Raw genomic sequence first — 25,963 nt, 5'->3', positions numbered from 1 at the left:
GTTATCTTAGAAACCCTTCCCCTCTCAAAGCCCATTTTCATGGCAAAATGAATCACATGGGTCTTGTATCCAGGTAGAAATGCTGATTAGTTATCCTTGAGAGCCTAACTCTATTACATCTTGGGACTAAATGAACAGTTTAAAGCACAACCTGACATTCTTACCAATTTTATGGGACTTTAGAGACTTACAGTCTATCCACACAGGATGTTACTGTTGTCTCCAAGTGTAAACACCTTGCACCTTCTTCCCAATAACATAACCTGGGACCCATTTAATCTCCAACAATCAAACCGCCCAGGCTTGCTGTCAGGTATTTCAGAAAAAGTCACATGACCCCTTCATTTTACCTTAAAGACAAACCCAAAACATAACAATCTTATACACCTCATAATTGTAACAAATATTAAAGAACCTTCATGATTTTCAACACCTTTTGTGAAATCTTCCCTTAACTTTCTCAGCTTTAAGAACAACTCCAGCTTCTCTTGTCTCTACACGTAACTGAAGTCAAAAAAACAGCCTTGAATAGAATAAACCCTCACACAAGACAATTTCCCAAAAAATTCTTTCCAGGGAAATAAAAACAATAGTTGCAGTTTAGCAACATTTTGTGTTTTTAACCACTATATGATCACACCTACAACCACAAAACCAACAGCTCATCTTAAAAAAATTTATGGTTCAAATTCCTGTGCAGCAAAGGGGAGTATAGGTGACAACTGGTTGTCGACAGCCTTCACTGCCCTCTTACATGAGGGCTGATTGGTTGATGCTGACATGCTAGTCAGAAAAGTTATTTATTTTCTTTGCCAAACACCAACAAGCTGAAACATACAGGCTGAATAGCTGAGGATTAACAAATATGTAAGCATTCCTTAAATCAACATTGGTTCCTTGCAATTTAAAGAGCTGGATTTTAAATGGGAGAAGAAAATGCAGCTCTTCTGCTCCATGCACCAAGTCAGGACTCAAGAAGCTACACTGATCTTGTCATTGCAGCGGGCCAGAGCTCGCTCGCGCACATTCTGCTCTCAGATCTCCGGGCAGCGCGCAGGCGCGCTCTGCAATGGGCGGAACAGGACGAGGAAGGAGACGGACGTCAACCTGGCCGTCAGCCTCAGCCAATCATAAAATCGTCGCCGTCAGAGTAATTTTTAAAAAAAACGTCAGCAGCGTTAAGATGGCGGCGGTGCGGCTGTTCCGGAAAGAGTAACGGTCAAAAGCAGAGCGAGGGCGCCCTGCGATAGTGGGGGGTTAACGATCCACTCTCCCCCACCCCCGGAGTCAATCAGCGAGACGCGAGGATGCGCTGCTGCACGGCTGGCTGACAGCTCGGTTTGGGAAGGATGAGCCAAGAGGTGAGAGGGCTCTTTGTGGGGAGGGAGGGTGTTCTCTGGGGTACAAGGGGCGGATGTTTGTGTGAGGCCGCTCGGGGAGACGCTGCGGAGGTTGGTACCTGTGTTGATGTTCCGAGCCGTAACGGGTTCCCCCCCCTCCCGCCCCAATGACGGGGAGACCGGCGCCTATCGCGCTCGGTGCATCACAAACATTCGCTTGTGTGGGTGCGCGTGAGCTCGTCCTCCATTGTCTGCAGTCGCGCGCCACGCCCATCAAAGCCCGGGGGTTGAGGGGGTTTGGGGGTGGGGTGGGGTGGGGGGTGTGTGTGCACCTGCAGCATCAGCAAGTCTGGGGCATCAGTCACCTCTACCACCTCCTGCTGCTGCATTCCCAGCGGGGCTGCCTCTGGGCACTGCAGGCATCTCCAGTTCCACCTCCAAGTCAGGTTGCCCAGTTTTATTCGAACTGGTCACAGATTACAGCCCAAGTAAGGTGATTTTTTTTTGCTGTGAAACACTTAAGTTGACACATTTACACATCTCACGCGTTGTTTTACCTTTTTGTTTTTCTCTTTCCTCCCTACCCCTGGCTTCATGTCCTTTCCGTGCTTGGTGTCTCTTCCGCGTTTCTTTCCACCTTGCGTTGTATCTGTTGGATTTTTGAGGTTATTGCGGGGGTCAGTTGAATTAAAATCTGCCTGTTTCTAGAGAAATCTGTTCTTGCGGTTTCGTAACTTGGATATTGGTCTATCAGGTATGACATCCGATCAAACGGGTTAAATGAACATCTAAAGGATACGTCGTAATTTCCACGTTACCATTTTAAAACATTTTAATGTCTTTTGTGGACTTGGATGAAAACTGCTTGTTCACTTCGTTGCCCAGAATGAATGTGTTTCTGTGGGACATAATCTTACACCTATATTAATGATATGTACAGATTATATATTGGTCAGTGTCAAAACTGGCATTTTACTTGGAGTTGATTCTAAGTGTTCATCTCATGACTCATTTAAGAACTGAGGAAAGTTTGGCTTGTATATTTGTGATAAGCAGTTAAATCTGACTGAAGAGGTGAGATACAGCTCACATAGCATAAGGGTATATGGGCATGAAGTATGATTGTTTCAGATTTTCCACATATTGTACAAAGAATTTACAGTGAGTCTGGTTTGATATTAAGTTGTTGGTCTTTCAGTCGCTGCCATGTTTTTCGTTGCTGTCTAGTTCTTTCTGTAAAGCATTGAGGTAGGTTTCTACTTAAAAGAATTTTACAAGATGTATGTTATTGGTGGTCTTGTTTCTCATGTGAAATAAAGTGGGTATTGCACTATTTCTTATTGTGCTTTTGCTGTTTAAGTGGCAGATCATTGTCAAACAGGCAACAGGTTTACATATGGAAAACTATTAAAACTAAAGCCTGACAAGACCCCTGGACCTGAGGCTTGCAGCCTAGGGTCTTAAACGAAGTTGTCTTAGAGTGGATAGATGCATTCATTGTGATCTTCCAAAACTCCCTAGATTCTGGAAAGGACACAGTGCATTGGAAAATGACAAATGTAACACTTCTATTCCAGAAAGGAGGGAGGCAAAAAGTAGGAAACTATAGGCCAGTTAGCCTAACATCTGTAATAGGGAAAATGTTAGAATCTATTATTAAAGATGTAATAGCAGGACATTTGGAAGATCATAATACAATCAGGCAGAGTCAACATGGTTTTGTGAAAGAGAAATTGTATTTAATTTATTAGAGTTGTTTGAGGAAGTAACAAGCAGGGTGGTTAAAGGGGAACTCTGTTTCTCTCTCCACAGATGCTGCCAGACCTGCTGAGTTTTCCCAGCATGTTTGTTTTTATTTCAGATTTCCAGCATCTGCAGCATTTTGCTTTCACCTGTAGATGTGGTGTACTTGGATTTCTGAAAGGCATTCGATAACGTGCCACATCAAAGGTTACTTCACAAAATAAGAACACGTGAGTCTGGGGTAACATATTACCATGGATAAAGGATTGGTTAGCTAACAAGAAGCAGAGAGCAGGGACAAATGGGACATTTTCAGGTTGGCAAGCTGTAACAAGTGTAGCGCCACAGGGATCAGTGCTGGGGCCTCAACTATTTACAATTTATATCAATTACTTGGGTGAAGAGACTGAATTTGCTGATGTTACAAAGATAGATAGGAAAGTAAGTTGTCAAGAAGACATAAGGAATCTGCAAAGGGATTGAGATGGGTTAAATGAGTGGGCAAAAATTTGGCAGATGGAGTATAATGTGCAGAAATGTGAACTTGTCCAGTTTGGCATGAAGAATGGCAAAGCAGTATTGTTTCTTTTAAATGGAGAGAATGCAGAACTCTACAATACAGAGAGATCTGGGTTTCCAGGTACATGGATCACGAAAAGTTAGTATGCAGGTACAGCAAGGAAGGCAAATGGAATGTTGGTATTTATTGCAAGGGGAATCGAGTATAAAAGTAGGGAAGTGTTGCTACAGCTGTACAGGGCCTTAGACCACATCTAGAGTACTGTGTACAGCTTTAGTCTCCTTACTTAAGAACGGATATAATTCCATTAGAAGCTATTCGGAGGAGGTTCATTCAACTAATTCCTGGGGTGAAGGGGTTATCTGAGGAAAGGTAGGGCCTATACCCATTGGAATGTAGAAGAGTGAGAGATGATGTTATTGAAATGTATAAGATCCTGAGGCGACTTGATAGGATGGATGCTGAGAAGATGTTTCTCCTTGTGGGGTTGTCAAGAACTAAGATACACAGTTTAAAAATTAGGATTCCCTCATTTAAGACCAAGATGAGAAATTTGTATCTCAGAAGGTTGTTCGCATGTGAAATTATCTTCCCTAGAGAGCAGAAGAGACTGGATCATTGAGCATATATTCAAGGTTGTGTTAGATTTTTGATTGACAAGGGAGTCAAGGGATATGGGGGTTAGACAGGAAAGTGGGGCTGAGGCCACAATTAGATCAGCCACTGGCTTACTAAAAGGGAGAGCAGGCTAGAGGAGCCGAATGGCCTACTCCTCCTATTACACGTGTTTATGATCTCGTGTGCGTGTATGCGCGTGTATCCTTTAATGTTGAAAAACATTCCAATCTGCTATAATCAGACTGAAATTGATCCCCAGACCAAAGAAGGAAATATTAGGAGGGGTGATTAAAAACTTGTTTAAAGAGGTAGGTTTTAAGGAGCATCTTGATGAAGGAGCGAGAGGTTGTGTGGTTTGGAGAGAGAATTTTTCAGACCTTTGAAGGCACAGCCACCAGTAGTAGGGCAAATAGAGTGGTGGATGTACTAGAGGCCAGAGTTGGAAGAACAGGGAGTTCTGAGGGTTGTAGGCCTGCTAAGGGTAAGGCCATGGAGTTACTTAAACAAGGATGAGAATTTTAAAATTTGTGGTTTTGGTAGACTGGGAGCCCAGTCAGTGAGCACAGGGGTGATGGGTAAGTTGGAGTGCGCGCAGGTTCGAATATAGACAGCAGAGTTATGGATGAGCTCAAGTTTTGATGATGGAAGATGGTAGGTTGGCCAAGAGGGCTTTGGAGTGGTAAAGTCAGGAAGTAACGAAAACAAGAATGAGGGCTTCTGCTGCACATGGACTGAAGGAGGGGTGGGATTGCTGATGCTACGGATTTGCATGTAAACACTTTGTGATAGAGAGGATATGCAGTTGGAATATCAGATAATGTATATACTTTCTCAACCATGAGGTAGGGTGTGGTGTACAAAAATTGTTGCAACCTAAAGCAACTGTACATGCTCAAACCTTTTCTGTTGTAGGTGCTATGCGATCCATCCCCAATACATTGGCTCAATCTCAATCCTGTATAAATAATCCCAATGTTGCAAAATTACAATTTGAAGCAATTTTTATATTTGCAAATTATTTCCTAACTAGTTGATATATTTTCTATCTTGTTGAGAAAGAACTGACTGGACTACATTATTTCTGAACTGTCCTGTGTTTGATACAGTACAGCTTTTTCCAGTATTTGGAAATTTGTAAAGAATGCTGTGAAAATAAGTTTTATATAGAGCACTAAAGAAAATCTTAGAAACTGTTTGTATCCAAGGCTGTTAAAGTAAGCCTGGGAGGAAATAGTGGATGCTCTGAAGATCATTTTCCAATCCTCACTAGTTACAGGCAAGGTACCAGAGGATTAGAGGTCTGCGAATGTTGTACCATTATTTAAAAAGGGTGCAAGGGATAGGCAGAGAATTATAGGCTGGTCAGTCTGACTTTGGTGGTGGGCAAATTATTAGAATTAATTCTGAGAGACAGAATAAACTGTCACTTAAGCATGGATTGATCAGGGATAGTCAGCATGGTTTTGTTAGGGAAAGATTGTGTCTTGCTAACTTAATAGAAATTTTTGAAGAAGTAACAAGGAGGATTGATGAGAGTAGTGAAGTGGATGTTGCCTACATGGATTTCAGTAAGGTATTTGACAAGGTCCCTCATGGTAGACTGGTCAGAAAAGTGAGATCCCATGGGATATGAAAGAAAGTGGCGAGTTGAATCCAAAATTGGCTCAGTGACAGGAAACAAAGGGTAATGGTCGATGGATGTTTTTGAGTGGAAAATCATTTCCACTGGTGTTCCACAGGGGTCAGTGATGGGGCCTGTGCTGTTTGTTGTATATATTAATAGTTTGGACTTAAATGTGGGAGGCATGTTTGGAAAATTTGTAGATGTAGTTGGATAGTGAAGAAGATAACTGGTTGTCTCCAGAATGATATCAATGGTTTGGTTGACTGTGTGGAAAAGTGGCAAGCGGCATTCAATCCAGAGAAGTCTGAGGTAATGTATTTGGGGAGGGCAAATAAAACAAGGGAATGCTCAATAAATAGGATATTGAGAGGGGTTGAGAAAGTGAGAGAGCTTGGACTGCATGTCCACAGGTCCCTGAAGGTGGCAAGACAGGTGGATAAGGTGGTAAAGAAGGCATATGGAATGCTTTCCTTCATTGGGTGAGGTATTGAATACAAAAGCAGGGATGTAATGTTGGAACTGTATAAAACACTGGTTAGGCCACAGCTGGAATTTTGTGTACAGTTCTGGTCATCGCATTACAGGAAGGACATAATTGCTCTGGAGAGAGTACAGAGGAGAATTACAAGAATGTTGCCAGGGTTGAAAATTACAACTGAGGAGGGATTCGATAGGTTAGGGTTGTTTTCATTGGAACAGAGGAGGCTGAGGGGTGACCAGTTGAAGGGCCTAGATAGGGTAGATGGGAAAGACCTATTTTCCCCTAGCTGAGGGGTCATGGTGGAATAGATTTCAGGTGATTGGTAGAAGGACTAGAGGGGAATGTGAGAACAAACATTTTTTCTCAGAGGGTGGTGGGGTCTGGAATTCACTGCTTGAATTAGTGGCTGAGTCTGAAACGCTGAGCTCATTTACAGCACCTGAAGTGCTGTAACCTGCAAGGCTACAGACCAGATCCTGGAAAGTAGGATGAAAGTAAAATGAGCTGCTAGGTTCTTTTTGGCTGGTGCAGACACGATGGGCTGAATGGCCTCTTTCTACACCATAACTTTTCTGTGGTTCTATTGACCAGTCAAAAACTTAAGAGGAAGGGTATATTTGGCATTTCATGGAATTCTTCCTTTCAGATTTCCTAGGCCAGATGATAACTTCCTTTCTCACATAACAATGACTGATGTTTTACTCCCCTCCCTTTTTAATAAAAATCGACAATGTGGCACTGTGGCTTTAATGTTTAATGCATTTCAAATTTGAATGTTAAACTAAATATGGAGCTTTGTGCCACCTTATGTCTTTTCTGGGAGTATACCTTGTACTGTTGTGTAAATAGCCTTCTGTTGACTTGGATATACTGATTTTTTTAAGCGCTTAATTTTTCAGCCGAACTGGGAAAACCCATTACAAAACATTTGTTTTGATACACTGCACTGTCACCAGTCTGAGTAAATTTTATTTCTCTGTACACATCATTATGTGCATAATGTTTGAAGCATATGGGAACAGCAACTTATATAGTGTCTTTAATGTAGGAAAGTGTCCCAGAGAAATTCACAGCAGTGTTATCAAATAAAATCTGAGTCACATGAGATATTGGGGCGGATGACCAAAAGCTTGGAAATTTTCAAGGCACCCCTTGGAGGAGAGAGAGGTTTAGGGAGGGAATTCAAGAGCTTCGGGTCTCGGCAGCTGAACGCACAGCCTCCAGTGGCGGAGAGAATAGGGGATGTGCAAGAGGAGCACAGCGTTCTTGAGTTAAATATTAATTTGAGTGTGGGTAATTGCATCTAATTTTGTGATCATAGATTAATGATTTAGTTTAGTTGACAGCCTTGGTTGTGACTTGTAGCCACTGTTAGCACCAGGTTTATGGATGGCACTTTACCAAACCATTCATCCTTATGTTTATCACTGCTTTGATCAAAGTCTCCAATTTAAAATTCATTTTGTTTTATTTAAATTCTTAATTGCCTCACTTCTCCCTGGTTCAGTAAAATTATTTGTTTTTTTTTTAAAAAAACATCCTCCAGCAGCTTTCAAGGTGAAGCAGGACTTGCCTCCTCCACGGGATCATGGACCTGTGGATTACAGGAGGAACCTCCCCAGGAGGGATCTGTCAGGCAAATACAAATTGAAGACTTGGAAGCCCATATAGCATTGTTACCTCTATTGCATGCTGAACAGGCTAGGAAGACTCTGCGTTTATTAAGGGAGAATCTTGAGGAAGAGGCTAAAATTATGAATGATGTTCCAGGCTGGAAGGCTGGTGAGAGTGTTTACAACTGTGATTGTTGGTTCACACCTCGGTGGAGGAGCTGTTTAACCTATGACCTGAGGAGGAATACCTCAGGGCAAAGATCGGATTCCAGTGATATGTGGGAGTGCCACGTGAGGACTTTGAGCAAGGATCTGACTTTTGGCTCCCTAAAGGTCATCTTCGCAAGAACTATTGTTCCAGGTGTGGCATTGTTAATAAATCTGATGTATGTATTTTGGGGAAAAAAAACACCCTCCAAACTCTCCTTTGTCCTGACTCTGCGCTCTTGTCAGTTGTAACTCAGTTGGTAGCACACTCGTCTCTGACTCACAAGGTTCCGGGTTCAAGTCCCAAACCAGGGTTTAAGTGCAAAAACCAAGGTTGACACCATTTGCAGTATTGAGGCAGTGCTGCCCTGTCAGAAGTGTCATCTTCCAGATGAGATGTTAACCTGAGGCTCCATCTACCTGTTTGGGGGGATGTAAAAGAGCTCATGGCACTATTTCAAAAAGAGCAGGGGAATTATTTCTGGTGTCCTGGCCAATACTTATCCCTCAAACAGCATTACAAAAAACAGATTATCTGGTCATTATCGCATTGCTGTTTTTTGGGAGTTTGAGCACAAATGACCTGCCAAGTTTCTTGCGTTACACAGGTGATTGCACGTCAGAAAGTACTTCTTTGGCTGTGAAGCACTTGGAGGCGTTTGGTGCTATATAAATGCAGGCCTGTCTTGTTTTTGTGCACTCCCTCCTGTCATTGTCTCTCCATTAACTGTCTTGCCTTCAGCCATCTAAGTCCAATGCATTGAGATTCCTTCTCTGAGCCCCTTCACATCTCTACCACCCTTTCCTCCTTTCAGACCCTTAAAACCCACATTTTTTAACTAAGCTTTTCATCAGCTCCTCTAATATCTACTTGGTATCCATTTTTGCCTGATTTATATCTGTATGAAACACCTTGGGATGTTTTCTCTATTAAAGACTGCACACAAGGAAGTTGTCGGCCTACATGTAATGTCAAAATGTTACTAGTTTGATTTGAGTGCGGTATTTAGTTTGCAAAAGCAGTCATTTTAATATGTCATAATAGACCTTTATTTTAAATGTTCTCATTTTCTTGAATGTTTGTACTATCTGGAGATAATGAGCTTAGCTTCTATTGGTAAGGGTTTAGGAAGATTGGTAGCATTTGTGAATCGTGACCTGAAAATCACAACCTAACCAGTGACACCCACATCCCATGAATGAACTAGAGAGCCTGCATTTTCATTACTTCAAGTTGTTGATCAATATTCAGTTAAAACTATATCAGACCTTTTTTCTTTCCCTTTGAGCTATGGAATAATTTAGGAGTAGTACTACTAGCTAAAGGAAACTGGGGTAGTGCATGGGGTCAGGGGTTGTATTTGAACAATATAAAAGTGTATAGTGTAAGTTCATTATTGACTTTACTTCTTTACTTGAGTCAGCACTTGTCATTATCAGATTCATTGGGCTGAATTTTATGGATCACCTACGAGTGGGAAAGCAGGTGGGTGGATCCACAAGTTAGAGTGCTGTGCCAATGATGGTGTACATGATGTCTGCCCACTTGCTACACTGCGATTTTACGAGTGTTGGGGGAGATGTTGGATGGGTTGCGAACCTGTTGCCCAATTGAGGCCTTTAAGTGGGCAATTAATGCCCAGTTAAGGGTTCAGTGTGCTGCCTGGCAGGTTTAATCCTGCAGGCTGTTGGTCAGTTAAAATGGGGATAGGGTGGGGGTGTGGTCAGGGGTTAGGTGCCTCTTGCTGGTCCCTGGAGACAATTGGAAGCACTTCCCCACAGTTTTGCCCCTCCATGCCCGTCCCCTCCCCCCTCGCTGGGCCCAGACTGACAGGCCCCTCGCTCTCCTGGGCCATCGCTGAGCGCCACCTTCTTGGCCTACCTGCAGTACCGGTGGTGGCCATGGTTCCTGCTGCTACTAGTGTGCAGAGCTGCTGGCTTCCGATTGGTGGCAATTCTGAGGCAGGGTTTCCTCCTGAGGATGGGCAGAAGTCCCATCTCATATTAAATAAAGGGCCGTTGCCAGAAAAATTACAATGAGTCAAGCCAGCTAAGCAGAGGCAAGCTCACCCCTGCCATTTATGCTTGGGTGCGGGGAGTTGACCCTTGGCATAAAGTCCAGCCCATATTGTAAGATGATATAAGATTTGAATAATAGTCTTAAGTTATGTACTAATATTTGGGTGAGTTTTGTATTGTTTGGAAATACCTAACAAGTAGGAACATGTATAATCTGTTTGAAAACATTTGCTGTGAAACTTGGCATGTACAATTCAATAAACTTCACAGCCTATACTTTCCTCCTATGTCTGGTGGTCTTGAAGACTAAGTGACTTTAATGGCAGCATGCACTTCAATTAAATGGTCTAAAGTTTTGAATTTTCAGCTATTTTTAGCCTGTAAATTTTCAGCTATTACGTAGGGGAGTCTGCTACTTCATATTTGTTTCATAGCAGCTCTTTGTTTTCTGGCAATTTTCACACTTTCATAAGTATGAAACATAAGTTAGACCATTTCCACTATCTGGCTTAATGTTGTTAAAGTTTTACATGTTCGGCTGAATTTCCCAGGGGGTGGCAATCACTGTCAGATTACCACACCACTCCTGTTTCCTTGCACAGCGCTGGAGCTCCACATTTCTCGCCTGGACTTCTGAACTGGGCCTCTTCAGAAATGTAGAGAGTCCTTGCTCCTGAAGTCCTTCCTTGTAGGGCAAGTTTGTCAGGTGAAGCCAAGCCATGCCCACTTATGGCACCAATTGCCATATTTTAGTAAGCCTTCATTCACTGACACAGTGAAAAACATTGGGACATTTAAATAGCTCAAATGAGTGTGAGTGAGGTGGATAGGGTTGGGAGGGAGGAGTCGAAGGGTCAGTGGGGAGTCAGTTGTTGGTGGTGTGGTCAGTTGTACTCAGTTGACATGGGTTTTTTTCCTGTCTTAACATTTCCTGGATAACTATCCAGGGAATTACCCCAGTTTGGGGCTCAGGAAAGCCCACTGATATGGACTGATTTGTTTCCCAGTACACATGAGGAATTGTGAAGGTGAGACACTGCCCTTTGCTACAAAGATCAATGCCCTTGGGGACATTCAAAGGGGAATTGGATCATTATCTGAAAAGGAAAAATTTACAAGGCTATGGGTAAAGACAGAGGAGTGGCACTAGATGAATCGCTCTTGCAGGGAGCCAGCACAGACATAATGGGCAGAATGGTTTTCTGTTCTGTAAATATACTATGATTCTAAATGAGTTGGAACCCTCTGAAGTCTCTGACTCTAACTCGGAGTTGGGGACTTTTTCAGAGGGTTCTGGGTGCAGGGGCCTTGCCCATTGCAAATTGAAGCTTCCTGGGCAATTCCTGCGGAGCCCTTGCATTGGCATTTCCGAGGGGTTCCCCAGTGCACCTTTCTGGATACCTCAGGTACGACCATCCGGAGACCAGAAGACCTGGGCCATTATCTTCAAATTTTCTGTAATGTGAAATGTAGGCAGAGTTTATGTAGGGACAAAGGAGCACCTGTGCTTTGGCATGCTGTCACACCCAAAATATTTTTTACTTTAACTAATCTTTTGAGTATGTCCAAGGATGTATACAAGCGTTACCAGTTCATTTAAGATCTGTCAATTAGTGTGTTCAGTTCAGGAGAATTGAGGTTGCTCATCAAGTTTGTGAAGCAAGAGAACTTGTATTTGTTGGGCAATTTAATGATTACAGTGATTTTCGTTAAAAATCATAATTTTTATCATTGGTAATCTTTCATTGGTGACATTCACCATTCTAATTTCCTTTTCGTTAATAATTTAACTCTGGTTACTTTCAGGTTTTCAATTCACCCACTTTGGTCACAGTATTGGGAATGTTGTAGTTTGCCCTTGAAATTGCCTGAAAATTTGAACTCTTACATCAAGTGAAAAAATAAATTAATGTCATTTCTACACTGTTATTCAGCCTTTGTGTACCTGCTACTTGTTATATGTAACCTTTGTTTCCTGTAATTAACAGAAGTGTGTAAATTTTCAACAGCTTCTATCACATGATAAATTTGCCAGAACAAAGACTAGTTTCTGAAGGATAATATTGACAATAAGGTGAGAGATTAATGGAAGCTCATGCTTTCTTCCAGTATAAATTCAAGCACTAGTATCTTTGTGTGCCCTGAACAGAATTTAACATGTACGCTTTAGGGATCTTTAGAGCTGTCAATATGCAGATATGAAGATACATATCCTCATTTTCTTCTTGGTTTAGTCCTAAGCAAAATCCTTGCTTTTATTCTGCTGGCTTTACCTTTGCACTATTGCTGCAGTGTACAATATAACTAAGTTGCCAGACCATACTTGTGTAGTTTTGATTTCTGCAACTTCAGTATAATATGTTTGCACAGTATTCTATATTTTGCCAGATACTTGAATGTAGGTGGACATAGCTCAAAATTGACATGTTTAGGAGGGGTGGTGGGGGGATGGGTGAAGGCAGGGGTGGTTGCAATTCGGTAGAAGGCCTGCAGTTATTTTTACCATTAGGCAAAAAGACGTGGACTAATACTTTTTCTAATCATCGATCAAAGATTTGCTGGTGAAGGTGGAAAAGTGAGTTGAGAGATGTTAAGTCAGTAGCAAATATACTTGGCTGTGCATTGTATGGGCAGATGTTAGTTATACAAGAGCACAAGAAATATGAGCAGGAGTAAACCATTTGGCCTGTCGAGTTTGCTCTGCCATTCAAAATGATCATGGCTGATCATTTTCCCGCCCACTCCCAAAAATGCAAAAAATTTTGTTATTGTATTTGTGTGATGAGAAAAGTGTTTTGTCTTATGCTCATTCCACCTTCTATATCTTGATGTCCAATTTAAGTCAGTTGTTTGAACAAATAGGAAGAGATTAGAATGACTGTTTTAGGACTTGACCATAGGATAAGTAGGCCAACACTGTTCAAACTGATATATATATTATGTATGGTGTACTGGAAGGTGTAATTTGAATCCAGTTTATAATAGCTAAGAGCTGAATGAGTATGCCGCAGGATGGAGCCCATTAAGACATGTAAGAAAATTCTTACATGTGGCTGCGGATTTAAATATAGCAAATGTATCATCCACATATTGGAAATATGTGAGGGGTAGGAGGTTAGCTGTCATTCCATCAAAGACATGTTTCTCATGGAACCCAACAAAGATGTTTGCGTGGGCTGGGCCTGGGGAGGATCCCATGGCAACACCACCTAGTTTGTCATATATGGTGTAGTTAAAACTGAACTCAACTGCCCGAGTTCATAAGTTCAGCTGCATGTAACATTTTCTTACATGTCTTAATGGGCTCCATCCTGCACTCAAATTCACCTTTGAAATGGAGTCAAATGAACTCCTTTTCCTCGACGTACTACTTGAGAAATCTGCCAGGGGATTCTCCGCAGTCTATGTAGGCTGATACAAGCCTACCATTGCCGGTCAATATATGCGTTGGGATTCTTACAGTTCCATACACTGAGATTGGTCTTATCAGCAACCTTGTAAATAGGTTTTTGCTCACCATTCAAGTTTGATGCTGAAATATTTGCCATTTGCTCACCATTCAAGTTTGATGCTGAAATAGGGCGCATAAAAGGCATCCTGCAGGATAATGCCTACCTTGGTCCGATCATTTCACGCTGTATATCATGAAAACTCATGAACGTGCCTGATGCTGTCACTTTTGGCCCTGAAAAGTGCCCAGTCTACCTTGGATTACCCTGGAAGGGTAAGGTATCTCAAAAATTTGGGCAACAGGTAAAGCTAGCTGCTTCATGCTGCTACTATGCAGTAGCAACACAAGTGGTATTCGCCACTAACGGGATGCTGCCATCAAGCCAATAAGACATTCCACCTGTCACACAAATGAGTAATGTGGTATATGAATTTCAGTGCCAGTGATGATGCTAGGTATGTAGCCATACATCCCAAAGAATGGCAGATCATATCAAACAGCATGTCCCAGTTGCTTTTCGCAAAAGGGAGGGCACAGACCGTACCCAACCAGCCCATGCTTGCAAAACTCAAAACAGTGTCCAACATCATATGTGATTGGACAGCATTTTCTAAATGATCCTCAGTGCACTAAGAATTACGCTGACAACCAATTTAAAATTGTCACTTGGGCTCGCAATGTGGCACATTTGCATGTACTGGAAGCTACATATATTAATACACAGGCCCTGTTCTTTGCAGACAGAACGTGTGCACACATTTCACTGTTTAAGCTAAACAAAATAAGTGAGAGCTGTTTGCTGACTCAATCTGTCTGCTGCCCTTGGCCTTCTAGATGGTAGTAGTCGTGGGTTTGGAAGGTGTTGTCTAAGGAGGCTTGGTGAGTTGCTCACTCTGTTAACCTAACTGTCTCCTCTTGCAGACTCTTTTCACAGTCAGCTTTCCTACCTATCAGTATAATTGGCTACAATACAGCCAGTCCCTTCATCCAAGTCCTCAATATTGATTGTAAATAGTTGAGGCCCAAGTACTAATCCCAGTATCATTCCACTAGTTATAGTTTGCTAACCTGAAAATGATTCATTTATCTCGACTCTGTTTCCTGTTAAAGTTAGCCAGTCCTCTGTGCAGCTATATCATTCCCAACACCATTAGCTCTTCACCTGTGGAGTAACCTTTTATGTTGCACCTTATCGAATGCCTTTTGGAAATCTAAGTACATCTTCTGGTTTGCCTTTATTCACTGTGGTTACTTTGTCAAAGAGCTCTAATAAATGTGTCAAATGTGGTTTCCCTTTCACAAAGCCATATTGACTCAGTCTATCATGATTTTCTAGATGTCCTGCTACCACCTTTTTAATAATAGATTCTAGTGTTTTTCCAAAGACAGATGTTAGGCTAACTGACCTATAGTTTCCTGCTTTGTCTTCCTAAAGAATGCAAGAAATTGGAGCAGGAGTAGGCCATGCGTTCCATAGAGCCTGCTCCAGCATTCAATATGATCAAGGCTGATCTTAGGATCAAACCCCTTTTCCTGCCCATATCCAATACCCCCTTCATTCCCTAAGAGACCAAAAATCCGTCTAACCTTGCCTTAAATGTATTCAATGATGGAGCATCCACCACTCCCTCTAGGGTAGAGAATTCCGAAGATTCAAGACTGAGTGAAATAATTTCTCCTCATCTAGGTCCTAAATGATGGGCTCATTATACTGAGACTGTGATCCCATGTTTTACATTATCTGATCAACAGATAGTATCTAACCTATCAAGCCCCTTCAGAATGTTGTATTTTTCAATGAGATCGCCCCTCATTCCACTAAACTCTCATATAGGTCCAATTTTCTCAACCTCTCATCATAGGACAACCTCCCCCCCCATCCCAGAGATCAATTTGGTGAACCTTCTCTGTATCCCTTCCGATGCAAGTATATCCTTCCTCAAATATGGACACCAAAACTGCGCACACTATTTCAGTCGTGGGCTTGCCAAATCCCTGTATAACTGTAGCAAGACTTTTTTATTCTCCAATCCCCTTGCAATAAAGGCCAACCTGCCGTTTGCCTTCCTGATAGCATGCAAGTACAGCAAGCAAACTTTTTGTTTCTTGTACGAGCACACTCAAGTCTCTCTGAACATTAACATTTACAAGTTTCACATCTTTTTAAAAAAAAAATATTCTGCTTTTCTATTCTTACGATTCACACTTCTCCACGTTATACTCCATCTGCCATCTTGTTTCCCAGTTACTTAACCTGTCTATATTGCTTTGCAGCCTCTTTTGTATCCTCCCCACAGCTTACCTTTCCACCTAGCTTTACATATCAGCAAACCTAGATACGCTGTGTCTTTGTTTAAATCATTAAATTGTAAATTGCAGAGGGGCCAGCACTGATTCTTGTGGCACTCAACTAGTTATAGCCTACCAGCTTAAATGCCCTCTTTATGCCACTCTTTGCTTCCTGTCCATGCTAATATATTACCCCCAACTCCATGATCTTTTGTCTTGCCTATCAACCTTTTGTGTGGCATCTTATCGAATGCCTTTTGGAAACCCAGGTATGCTACATCTAATGGCTCACCTTTATATACCCTATTACTTACATCCTCAAAAAAACTCCAACACATTTTCAAACAGGGTTTTTCTTTAGTAAAACTATAGTGACTTGTTCTAATAGTATACTTTTCTAAGCATGTTATTAAGACCTCCTTAATAATTCCAGCATTTTGCCAATGACTGATGTTAGGCTAACTGGCCTGTAGTTCCCCGTTTTCTCTCACCCTTGAATAGTTGTGTTGTATTCGCCAATTTCCAATCTGATGGAACTGTTTTTGAATCTAAATAATTTTGGAACATTGTAGCTAGCGCATCCACTATCTCTGTAACTAACTCTTAGAACCCTAAAGGTCCCGGGGATTTGTTGGAATTTTTCGCCCTCAAGTTTCTCTAATACTTTTCCTCCGTTGATGCGGTATTAATTGCCTTAATATTCTCACTCCTTTTAGCCCCTATCTTACCCTGTATTTTTGGTATGTAGTGTGTGTCTTCTACTGTGAAGGCAGACATAAGGTATTCATTGCCTTTACCACTTCCTCATTTACCATGATGACTTTTTCTGTTTCTGCTTCTGTTTACTTTAGCTACTCTCTTTTATATCTTAAATACAAATTGTAAGAGCTTTATATTTCTGGCTAGTTTACTCTCATGTCCTATATATCAACTTAAGTTTTTATCAACTTATTGGTGGGCCTTTAGTTTCTAAAACAGTCCCAATCCTCAGACTTGCTCGTCTGTTAATCTAATACTATCCTTAACTTCCTGAGTGAGCCACGAATGGGTCTTGCCTGCTGAGTTTTTGTTTTACAATGGAATGTATTTTTGTTGCACATCTTGAATTGTTTCTTTGTTTCCCACTGTTCATTTACTTTTATAGTCTTTTGACCCCATCAACCTTAGCCAGTTGTCCCCTCATACCTATGTAATTGTCTTTAAGTTTAAAATTCTTGTTTGTGATTGGAGTATTGTCAATTTCAAACCTAATGTGCAATTCATGGGTATTTTGCTCATATTTCCCAGTGGATCTCCTTCCAAGACATCACTAATTAACTCTCCCTCATTACACAGTACTAGATATCTAAGATAGCTTTACCCCAGTTGGTCCAATAATGGCTATATATCCAAGTCCATGTCATCAATAATTCTCAAAAAGAATAATGGCCTCAATATTAACCTTGGACAATACCACCGTTTACACCCCTCCAGTCTGAAAACAACCATTCACCACTTCTGTTTTCTGTCCCTTAGCCAATTTTGTATCCATGTTGCGACTGTTCTTTTAATCCCACAGGTTTTAATTTTGCTAACAAGTTTGTTATGTAATACTTTGTAAAACCCTATTTTTAAAGTCAATATACACAGCATCTACCACACTTCTCTCTTTTACCTTCTCCGTTGCTTCATCAAAGAATTCGGCTATGTTAGTCAAAGACGATTTGCCTTTAACAACTCTATGCTTACTTTCATTTATTTGCCCATACTCTTCCAAATGCCAATTAATTTTGTCCCAGGTTATTGTCAAATAGTTTCACCACTCCTGTCTCCTTTTTTTAAAAAAAGGGGTTGTAACATTTACAGTTCTCTAGCACCACCACGGATCAAGGAAGATTGTGTCCAGAGCTCCTGCACTTTCTGCCCGCCCTTCTATCAGTAACCTAGGATGCATCTGATAGAACCAGATAACATTTCTAATTTGAGGACTGCAAACCTAAATGGCTCCCTTCCAATATTGATACTGCAGCATCCTCCTCCTCTCCAATGATAACAGATGGAAATTACTCATTTAGTACCTGAACCACCTTTCTCTACAAGAAGATCTCCTTTTGTGGTCCCCAAGCAGCCCTATCATTTGCCCTTCCTATTTGTGTTTTTAGAAAACAGACTCTTTTGAGTTCCCTTTTTATATCAGCTGCTATTCAATTTTCATACTATCACTGTCCCTTTAATTGTTTACATTTACTTTGTGTAACGGAACAATTTCACCTTTTAGTTGTAATAAAACTAATGTTTGTGTGATTTGTACAGTATGATTTTAAAATAATTGAGACCCGATATCCTGTAGATGTGGCAGATAAAAGTACATTCTTATAGCATCCCATTGTGCTCATTAATTCTTGGCTGAGTGGACTTTTCTTCACTTGCGTACTGCATGCAAGGCAAAAATTCTAACTGTGACTCGCCTTGCTTTTAGAAGTCAGAAGTTAAAATAAAATTGGTATATTGAAAATTTCCCTAGCACAATAGCTAAATCCAAAACACCTTTTGCATAATAGAGGTATTATATCCGCAGCTCTCATATTTTCAGCCAGTCCTATGTAGGGATTTTTATCAACCTGTAATAAATAGTTGCTTGGTAGTACAGAACTTGAGTATTGCTGGAAAAAAGAGACATGCTGTCAAAAGCTTTCTGCCTTGTATTCATCAGGACAGATGCAAGAATACCAAATTTCAAAGGGACCAACAATTTATAATGCATGAGAAAAGGGGTGCTGATTGGCTGGTAAGTCGACTGGTGGTGGCAGTGCAATGAGTTATCCCCCAAGCTTTTGTTTAAATTCAAAGAAGTGCCTGGTTGAGTTGTTGCCATGGGGAATGCACCAGGGAACTGTTATCTCCGATGCTTTTATTTAATTGAACAAGGTGCAATGTCTGAACATGTTCTTTCGCCTTGCAGAGGATAGGGCCCCATGAATGAATATATGTAGCTTCTGGCAAGCAGAAATGAGCCACATTACAAGCACGACTGATAAAATATACTAAGTCATACACTTGTGTTTCAGGTCAATTTTTCAATGTCAAGTAGAATGACTAGATAAGTATATGTTAGTCTTGTGGGTCACATAATGGTTCTTGCCTATTGTAATTTTGTTTTCAGTTATATTAGTGTAATTTAGTTCATAAATTGTAATTGTGGCATAAATACTTTAGCACTCATTAAAGGTCACATTTGATAAACATGAAGTCAGGGGAAGTAATGACAAAAATAAAGAGAAAAAAAACTCACTGCTGTTCATGCCTTATCTTGATGTATTTAAGCCGTTTCTTTGACTTCACCAATAAAATGTACTCGAGTCAGCAAAGCCCAGTAGTAATTAAGTTGGTAACTGTTTGTGCCAAAGCAGAAGTCCATGACAGACTTAAGGACTTAATTTACATACTCTGAAGTCTCTGGTACAGTAAAGGCAATATTCCTAGTGGATTTAAACATTGTTGCTTTAGAACTTAAAACATAAAAACTTAGCAGTTTTGAAATTGTCAAGAATTTTTGCTGTGACATGATTTTCTTTTATTATTCATTTGTGTGATGTGGGTATCGTTGGCAAGGCCAGCATTTGTTCCCCATCCCTAAGTGGCGGTGAGCCACCTTGAACCCTGCAGTCAATGTGGTGTAGGTGTTGTGCAGTTAGGAAGGATGATCCAGGTTTTTGACCCAGTGACAGTGAAGGAACAATGATATAGCTCCAAGGTCAGATTGTGTGTGTCGCTTGGAGGGGAATTTACATGTGGTGATGAAGTATGTTTAAGATCTTTAAAATTGGAAGTTCTCAATGGGATTTAAAAAAACATCGCTTGTTGTATACAATTGTGCTTGACTTACAGATAACTGGCAACTTGGACCAATTGTTTATGATAGTTTACAAAACCAGGCAATGGGCAAAGAATCCTATTACTGCTATAAGTTACTTGCTGGCAGGAGACTGATGTTTGTTTATATTCAGGGTTTGTCGATCACTGATTAACAACGCTGTCTACAGAAAATGGAATTACCATTTGACAAACTATATTTTTATATTTCACCTCATTTTTTTATATTTGTTTTTCATCTCTCTGTGCTAAATGTTAATTCTTCAATGTGGCATTCTGATTAGGCGATTTTCTTTCCATATTGCTCTTCATATGGTTTCTTTGAAGTCCTTCAGGGTGAATTCTGTTTTGGTTCTGCCCAAGAAATATGGGGAATCACATGAACTTACTTTGTGCAGATTGCTGGAATGTATTTAATGCTTCTAAAAATAGAAATTGTACTCCTTTAATTGGGAGTTGGTGCTGCAGAAGGGAACATTCTCGCAATTTTCGTTTTCCAAAAAAAATGGTGTCCCTTGAGGCGACTAATATAGTTCACTGTGGCTATATTGTTAGTAAGTTGGAAAGAAAGCTTAAAAGTAGATCTCTTTTCCACTCCCTTTCCCCATCTAGGGAACGTTTCATCCAGAAATGTTCAAAAAAAACAATGGCCAATCAGTGTGCACCCTTTTGGTGGATTAGCCACAGTAAAATTGTTTGAAACAGATTTTGTACTGTATGCACTCATGTAAAAGTAGAATTTCTAGGTATAAATTTTTAGCCAAAAGATAGGGGGTCAACTTTTACAAGAGTAATGTTTCCAAGGGGTCGAAATCCATCCTCTCCCATTGTCTCGCTGTCGCAGAGTTGCCAGGTCAGAGATTGTTCCTGCCAACCCCATTCCCAAAAGGAGCCAAAAAGTATTTTTGTTCATGAATTTTTATTTATAAATAATCTCCATGGAGATTTACATTGAGTACACTAAATTTATCAAATTCATCAAAAACATGTTGCCATATATACAAATTTATACAATTTCATTCAGTTTTTTTCATGCCCAGTTGTCTTCACTAACACTTTTCTCTCCAGCTTTTCTCACTGTTTGATTGGCTGTCAGAATTCATGGGAGTTTGATCCATGTTCCAAATACAAGATGATCTGTATCCATTTCCACTCTTTGTTGTTGTTTGATTATAATCCACTGAAATTTGATAACCTTGGCATCAAGTTCTGGGAGACTTTGTAAAATCTTGGCCTTTAGCAGTACAAAATTGTTTCTCCTCTTAAACCTGGTACGCCATTGGGAATGTCTTTGAAATTTGCAATGCTTAATTTTCTTCCTTGTCCCAGGATGAAGATTTGGATAGATTATTGAGAAACTGAGTCCATTCTAGAAATTTTCATTAATGTATTTTGCAACTTCACTTTCTAGCCTTAGCCGCATGATAGACTTTCAACTGTTTATTCTTAGGCATCTGTTGAATTAAGCTGTGAAGAGCGCTTTCTCCAGTCTCTAACATTCTTTTCCAATATCTTGAATTCGCTACCTGCTGCACAATTATTTGTCTTCTCAGGAAAAGATGGTGGCATAGTGGTATTGTCACCTGGATTAGTAATCCAGAGGCCCAGGCTAATGCTCTAGGGACATGGGCTGAAATCCCACCATGGCAACTGTTGAAATTCAAATTCAAGTAATAAAATCTGTAATTGAAAGCTATTCTTAGTAAAGTTGACCATGAAACTATCATCGATAGGTTTTTACAACAATCAAATTCACTAATGTCCTTTAGGAAAGGAAATCTTCTGTCCTTGCCTGGTCTAGCCTACATGTGACTCCAGCCTCTCAGCAATCTGGTTGACTCTTAACTGCTCTCAAATGGCCTAGCAAGCTACTCAATTTGAGGGCAATTGGATGGACAACAAATGGCCAGTGACTCCCACATCCCAGAAAAGAATAAAAAAACTCTCAATTATTTTAAGTTTGAACTGGACTGTGCATCTGCCCATGGTATCTTCTTGATACCATGTTGCCATATTAAAGGATAGGATTTGCAAGGATGCATCGCGCACCAGTGAGGTGGTAGCCTGAACAGCATGTGTTAACAGCTGCCTTCGCTGGTGTGTTAACCTCTAATTCTACCAATGAATAGGTTTGCATCAGGGAAAATTTGACTTCAGTGGTGAGCGGGTGTCAAGTACAAAGAATTTGTGCTTTTGGCCAAAAGTTGGGGATAGACTCAATACATGAGATTAACCATTACTCGAGTGTATATGGAATGTTCAGCGGCTGCAGTCTGATGTAAGTCTGGGACAGTACTTAATAAGCCACGATTCACTTCCATTTAATAACTTTGTAGCTGTCTCAGGAGGTTTGATAACAAAAGGAAGTGTTTGATGTTGAAGAACACTCTTTACATAACAAACTAATTTCCTGTAGTTAACTCAGTTAGTTTGCAGGGGGATGAATGTGACATAATCTGTTTTTCCTGGAGACATTTTGATTTGTGACTGTACACAATATGAAATTGTTTACTGTCATTTTTTATTCTTTCATAGGATCTTAGATCTGATCTGTTGGCTGTGGAATAGCTTGGCTCTGTCTGTTGCATGCTGCAGCTGCTTTTTGGCATGCAAGTAGTCCTGTGTTGTAGCTTCATCAGGTTGACACCTCATTTTTAAGTATGCCTGGTGTTGTTCTTGGCATGCCCTCCTACACTTCACATTGAACCAGGGTTGATCCCCTGGCTTGATAGTAATGATAGAATGGGGGGTATGCCGGACCATGAAGTTACAGATTGTGGTTAAGTACAATTCTGCTGCGACTTAATCCGAGTCAGAGAGATGTGATGCTGAAGCAATGGATATTGAAGTCCCCCACCTAGAGTAAAATCTGTGCACTAGCTCCCTCAATACTTCTTCCAAGTTGTGTTCAACATGGAGTACTCATTCATCAGCTGAGGGGTCTGTGTGGTAGGTAGTAATTAACAGGAGGTTTCCTTGCTCATGTTTGACCTAATGCCATGTGACTTCGTGGAGTCTGGAATCAATGTTGAGGATTCCCCGAGCAGCTCCCTCTCGACTGTATACAACTGTGCCGCCACCTCTGCTTGGTCTGTCCTGCCGGTGGGACGGGACATACCCAGGGATGGTAATGGTGGAGTCTGGGACATTGTCTCTAAGATATGATTCCGTGAGGATGACTGTCAGGCTGCTGCTTGACTAGTTGGTGAGACAGCTCTCCCAATTTTGGCATTAGCCCCCAGATGTTAGTAAGGAGGGCTTCACAGGGTCGATGGCTACGATTGCCGTTTTCGTTTCCGATGCCTAGGCCGATGCCAGGTGGTCCACCTGGTTCAATTCATTTTTGACTTTGTCGTTGTTTGATACAACTGGATGGCTTGCTAGACCATGCCTTTTCAGAGGGCACTTAAATGTCAACTACATTGCTGTGGGTCTGGAGTCACATATGGGCCATTTCCTTCCCTGAAGGACACTAATGGACCAGATGGGCTTTTACAACAATTGACAATGGTTTCATGATCGCTGTTACTGATTTAATTCCAGATTTATTAATTGAATTTAAATTCCACCGGCTGCCATGGTGGGATTTGAACCCCCAGCGCATTAGTCTAGGCCTCTGGATTGCTAGTCCAGTGACATGACTACTACTCCACCGTCTCCCCTAGTAGTCTAAGTCTTGCTGAGAACAACTGATGGAAGATATCTCGTCTCACTTCTTGACAGAAACGCTACTAAACAGCATTTAATAGTCAGCAGCAGTTGCCTCCTATCTTTGTAAATCTTGTAACTTTTGTACCTCAAATGTGCTGCTTGCTGTTTTCCTGCTGCAATAGTTTCCCACTGCTGGGCATTTGATGGACGCTGAGCATGGTCTGCATAATGTGTACAAAAAGAATATTTGTGTGTTTCTGCAAAAATATTTACTACTTTTGCTATACCTTCTTGTGAACAATTCTGAGGTGATGAAATCTGTAAAGTTTTGGCTTCTGTCAGATTACAAATTCAAGGCTTGTTTCTTAAGATCCCAAAAGTTAGATTTATGAATGCAATGTCAATCCATTTTCTATCAATGGAGAACCTTGTGTTCTGCCTTGCTAAGCTGTTGTTAATAAAATTTTTAAGCACTTTGGTATAAAATCCTTTGTTTGTAAAATATAAACTGATGCTATTATCATGCAAGTGGCCTTTGGTCTTTGTTGTAGTGACTTCCAAAGATTAATATGTAGCTCCTAATATGTTAACCATATTTTGATTACAGATTGAATGTGTGATATGTGTTCAATATGTAAATTTAATATGTTGCTAAGGATGATTTGCATACTGGTCATTTTTAAAATTTTGAATGAGATTTCTCTTAAGAAATTTTCATGAATATTAGATCCTTGAAAAATTTCCATTACAATTATATGTCCCTCATACCTCTCTCTTCTTGATTCTAATCTTTTAGCATGCTTTTTCCCAGAATTGCTGCCTGTATCCTAATTTGCATCAAATTGCGTTCACCCATCACCCCTGTTGCTGATGTACTGTAGGTCATTGCATATAAGTCGACCTTTGAATCCTCCAAAAATCCTTCCAAAAACAAGACTCAACTTATGTGCCCTCCTCGCCTCCTACAGTTTGAAAACCTTTGGCTTCCATTTATAATAATTTATCGAATTGGGCTGCAAGTGTGTATAGTTTGTTTTCCCTCTTGGTATCCCATTCCCTTAGTCTTTCGTGTGTTGTCCGTTGTCAAGAAGATATAATAATTCTCATAATGTTATTGGAATTTATTGTAAAATAGAGTAATAGTGGAATGTGTGTGTGTGAGAGATTTAATTGAGTTAGAGGCAGGTTGCCTGGGTGCTTTGATCTAATAAGAGAGGTTAGGTTTGAAATGTTAATTAGATAATCATGGGTGTCAAGGGAGTATTTGCATTTTGAAATAAACCAGACTAGATTGTTTCCAAAGGTGGAGTAAAATATGTCACCTAGCCAGGTAAATTTTAGAAACGTGTTTATTTTTCCCTAAGATTACTGGTAAAACTTAGTGCTTTGAGAGGGTTTTATTATCAGGGAGATAAAGCCCAAAGACATAGTGGAAAAAATCGGTATTTGCATTCAATGAGGAAGATATGTATAAAGAAGGAGCAAGGCTTGTGTGTAAGGGAAGGCATTATTTAAGATCTTACAAGTGTGTGAAAGAGCCTTCAGCAGAAAGAGCCTCAAGCTGCTGCCTTCAAAGGACTGAAGTTAAGAAAACTCACTTGGAAGTAGACTTGATCATGGCATCCTGTATCTTTGCCTAGGTCTTTTAAAATCTGTGTCTTACTGTTGCCGTAGTAGTGCAACAGGGAAGTTAGATTGAGTAGGGGATTTAGAAGTCGTCATAGTAGTAATTTGTAGATCTATGTATGTATTTAAAATCATTTCTCATCAATAAATGTTTAATCTAGTTTTATAAAAACCTAAAAGACTTGGTGGTCTTATTACTATTGAATTCAAGGCACGCACCTCGAAATGTATACAAGTTGTAAATTGGCTGTGACGGTTGTTTAAAGTTTCCATCTTGGATTTGAACGGCTCAGCACCTACCATCGGCTGTGCCATAATACCATCTAAATCTTGGCTAGATTCCTTGACTTGTTTAGTAATATCAACACTTTAGTAATTATAATCATTGAGGTAATTGAGCCAGTGGTTTAGTTGACAGCGCTGCTATCTCTGACCCGGAATGCCCTGGGTTCAGTTCCCACTCTTAAGATTTGTTGACTACAAAAGCAGCAATAACCTGTTTCAAAATTATACCTTGTTGGGAAGGTAGAATGTGGTTTGCTCTGTGAATGCTGATACAAATAACTTGGGGAAACCTGGCATCCCTTGGTCACCCTGGGAATATGTAACATCTTGCCCTATCTCTGACCACTTGTTTCCACAAGTTAATATTTCTATAGATTTTTTTTTTGTTTCTTCTGATCAGTTTATTTCCTTATGTTTGTTTTCTAGTCTACTTCTAGATTTATATTCTCCATTTGCTAACTTATTTTTCTCTTCTTTTAAGTGCCATATACATTTTCTGCATTAAACATCCATATGGTTTGTTTTCATTCTTGCATTGTTTCAGTTGTTACATCAGTTTCCTTTTTCTTCTTGTATATTTCTTTCCCTGTGAAGTGTGGTTCCTCTCTGTTATCAGTAATGTATTAGAAATATAGACTTTTTCT

The 25,963-nt window shown here is 40.5% G+C and overlaps 1 protein-coding gene across 6 annotated transcripts in view; it reads left to right on the top strand.

Annotated features, from left to right (window-relative positions):
* The first annotated feature begins 1,132 nt into the window (after nucleotides 1-1,132).
* snx13 (sorting nexin 13) overlaps nucleotides 1,133-25,963 on the top strand; it is a 188,926-nt gene continuing 164,095 nt past the window's right edge. For 3 of the 6 annotated variants that reach the window (XM_078538849.1, XM_078538851.1, XM_078538848.1), the window contains exon 1: nucleotides 1,133-1,361. In XM_078538849.1, coding sequence (XP_078394975.1) covers nucleotides 1,350-1,361 — 12 coding nt within the window. In that variant the 5' untranslated portion in view covers nucleotides 1,133-1,349. Of the gene's footprint in view, nucleotides 1,362-3,152; nucleotides 3,314-12,174; nucleotides 12,240-25,963 lie in introns of all 6 variants that reach the window. The other 3 variants (XM_078538854.1, XM_078538852.1, XM_078538853.1) reach the window with 3 other exon arrangements.

This window comes from Cetorhinus maximus, chromosome 3 (genome assembly GCF_964194155.1).
Source record: "Cetorhinus maximus chromosome 3, sCetMax3.hap1.1, whole genome shotgun sequence".
NCBI lineage: Eukaryota > Metazoa > Chordata > Chondrichthyes > Lamniformes > Cetorhinidae > Cetorhinus > Cetorhinus maximus.
The sequence above is the reverse complement of the archived record's forward strand: the minus strand, read 5'-3'. Positions and strand labels throughout refer to the sequence as shown.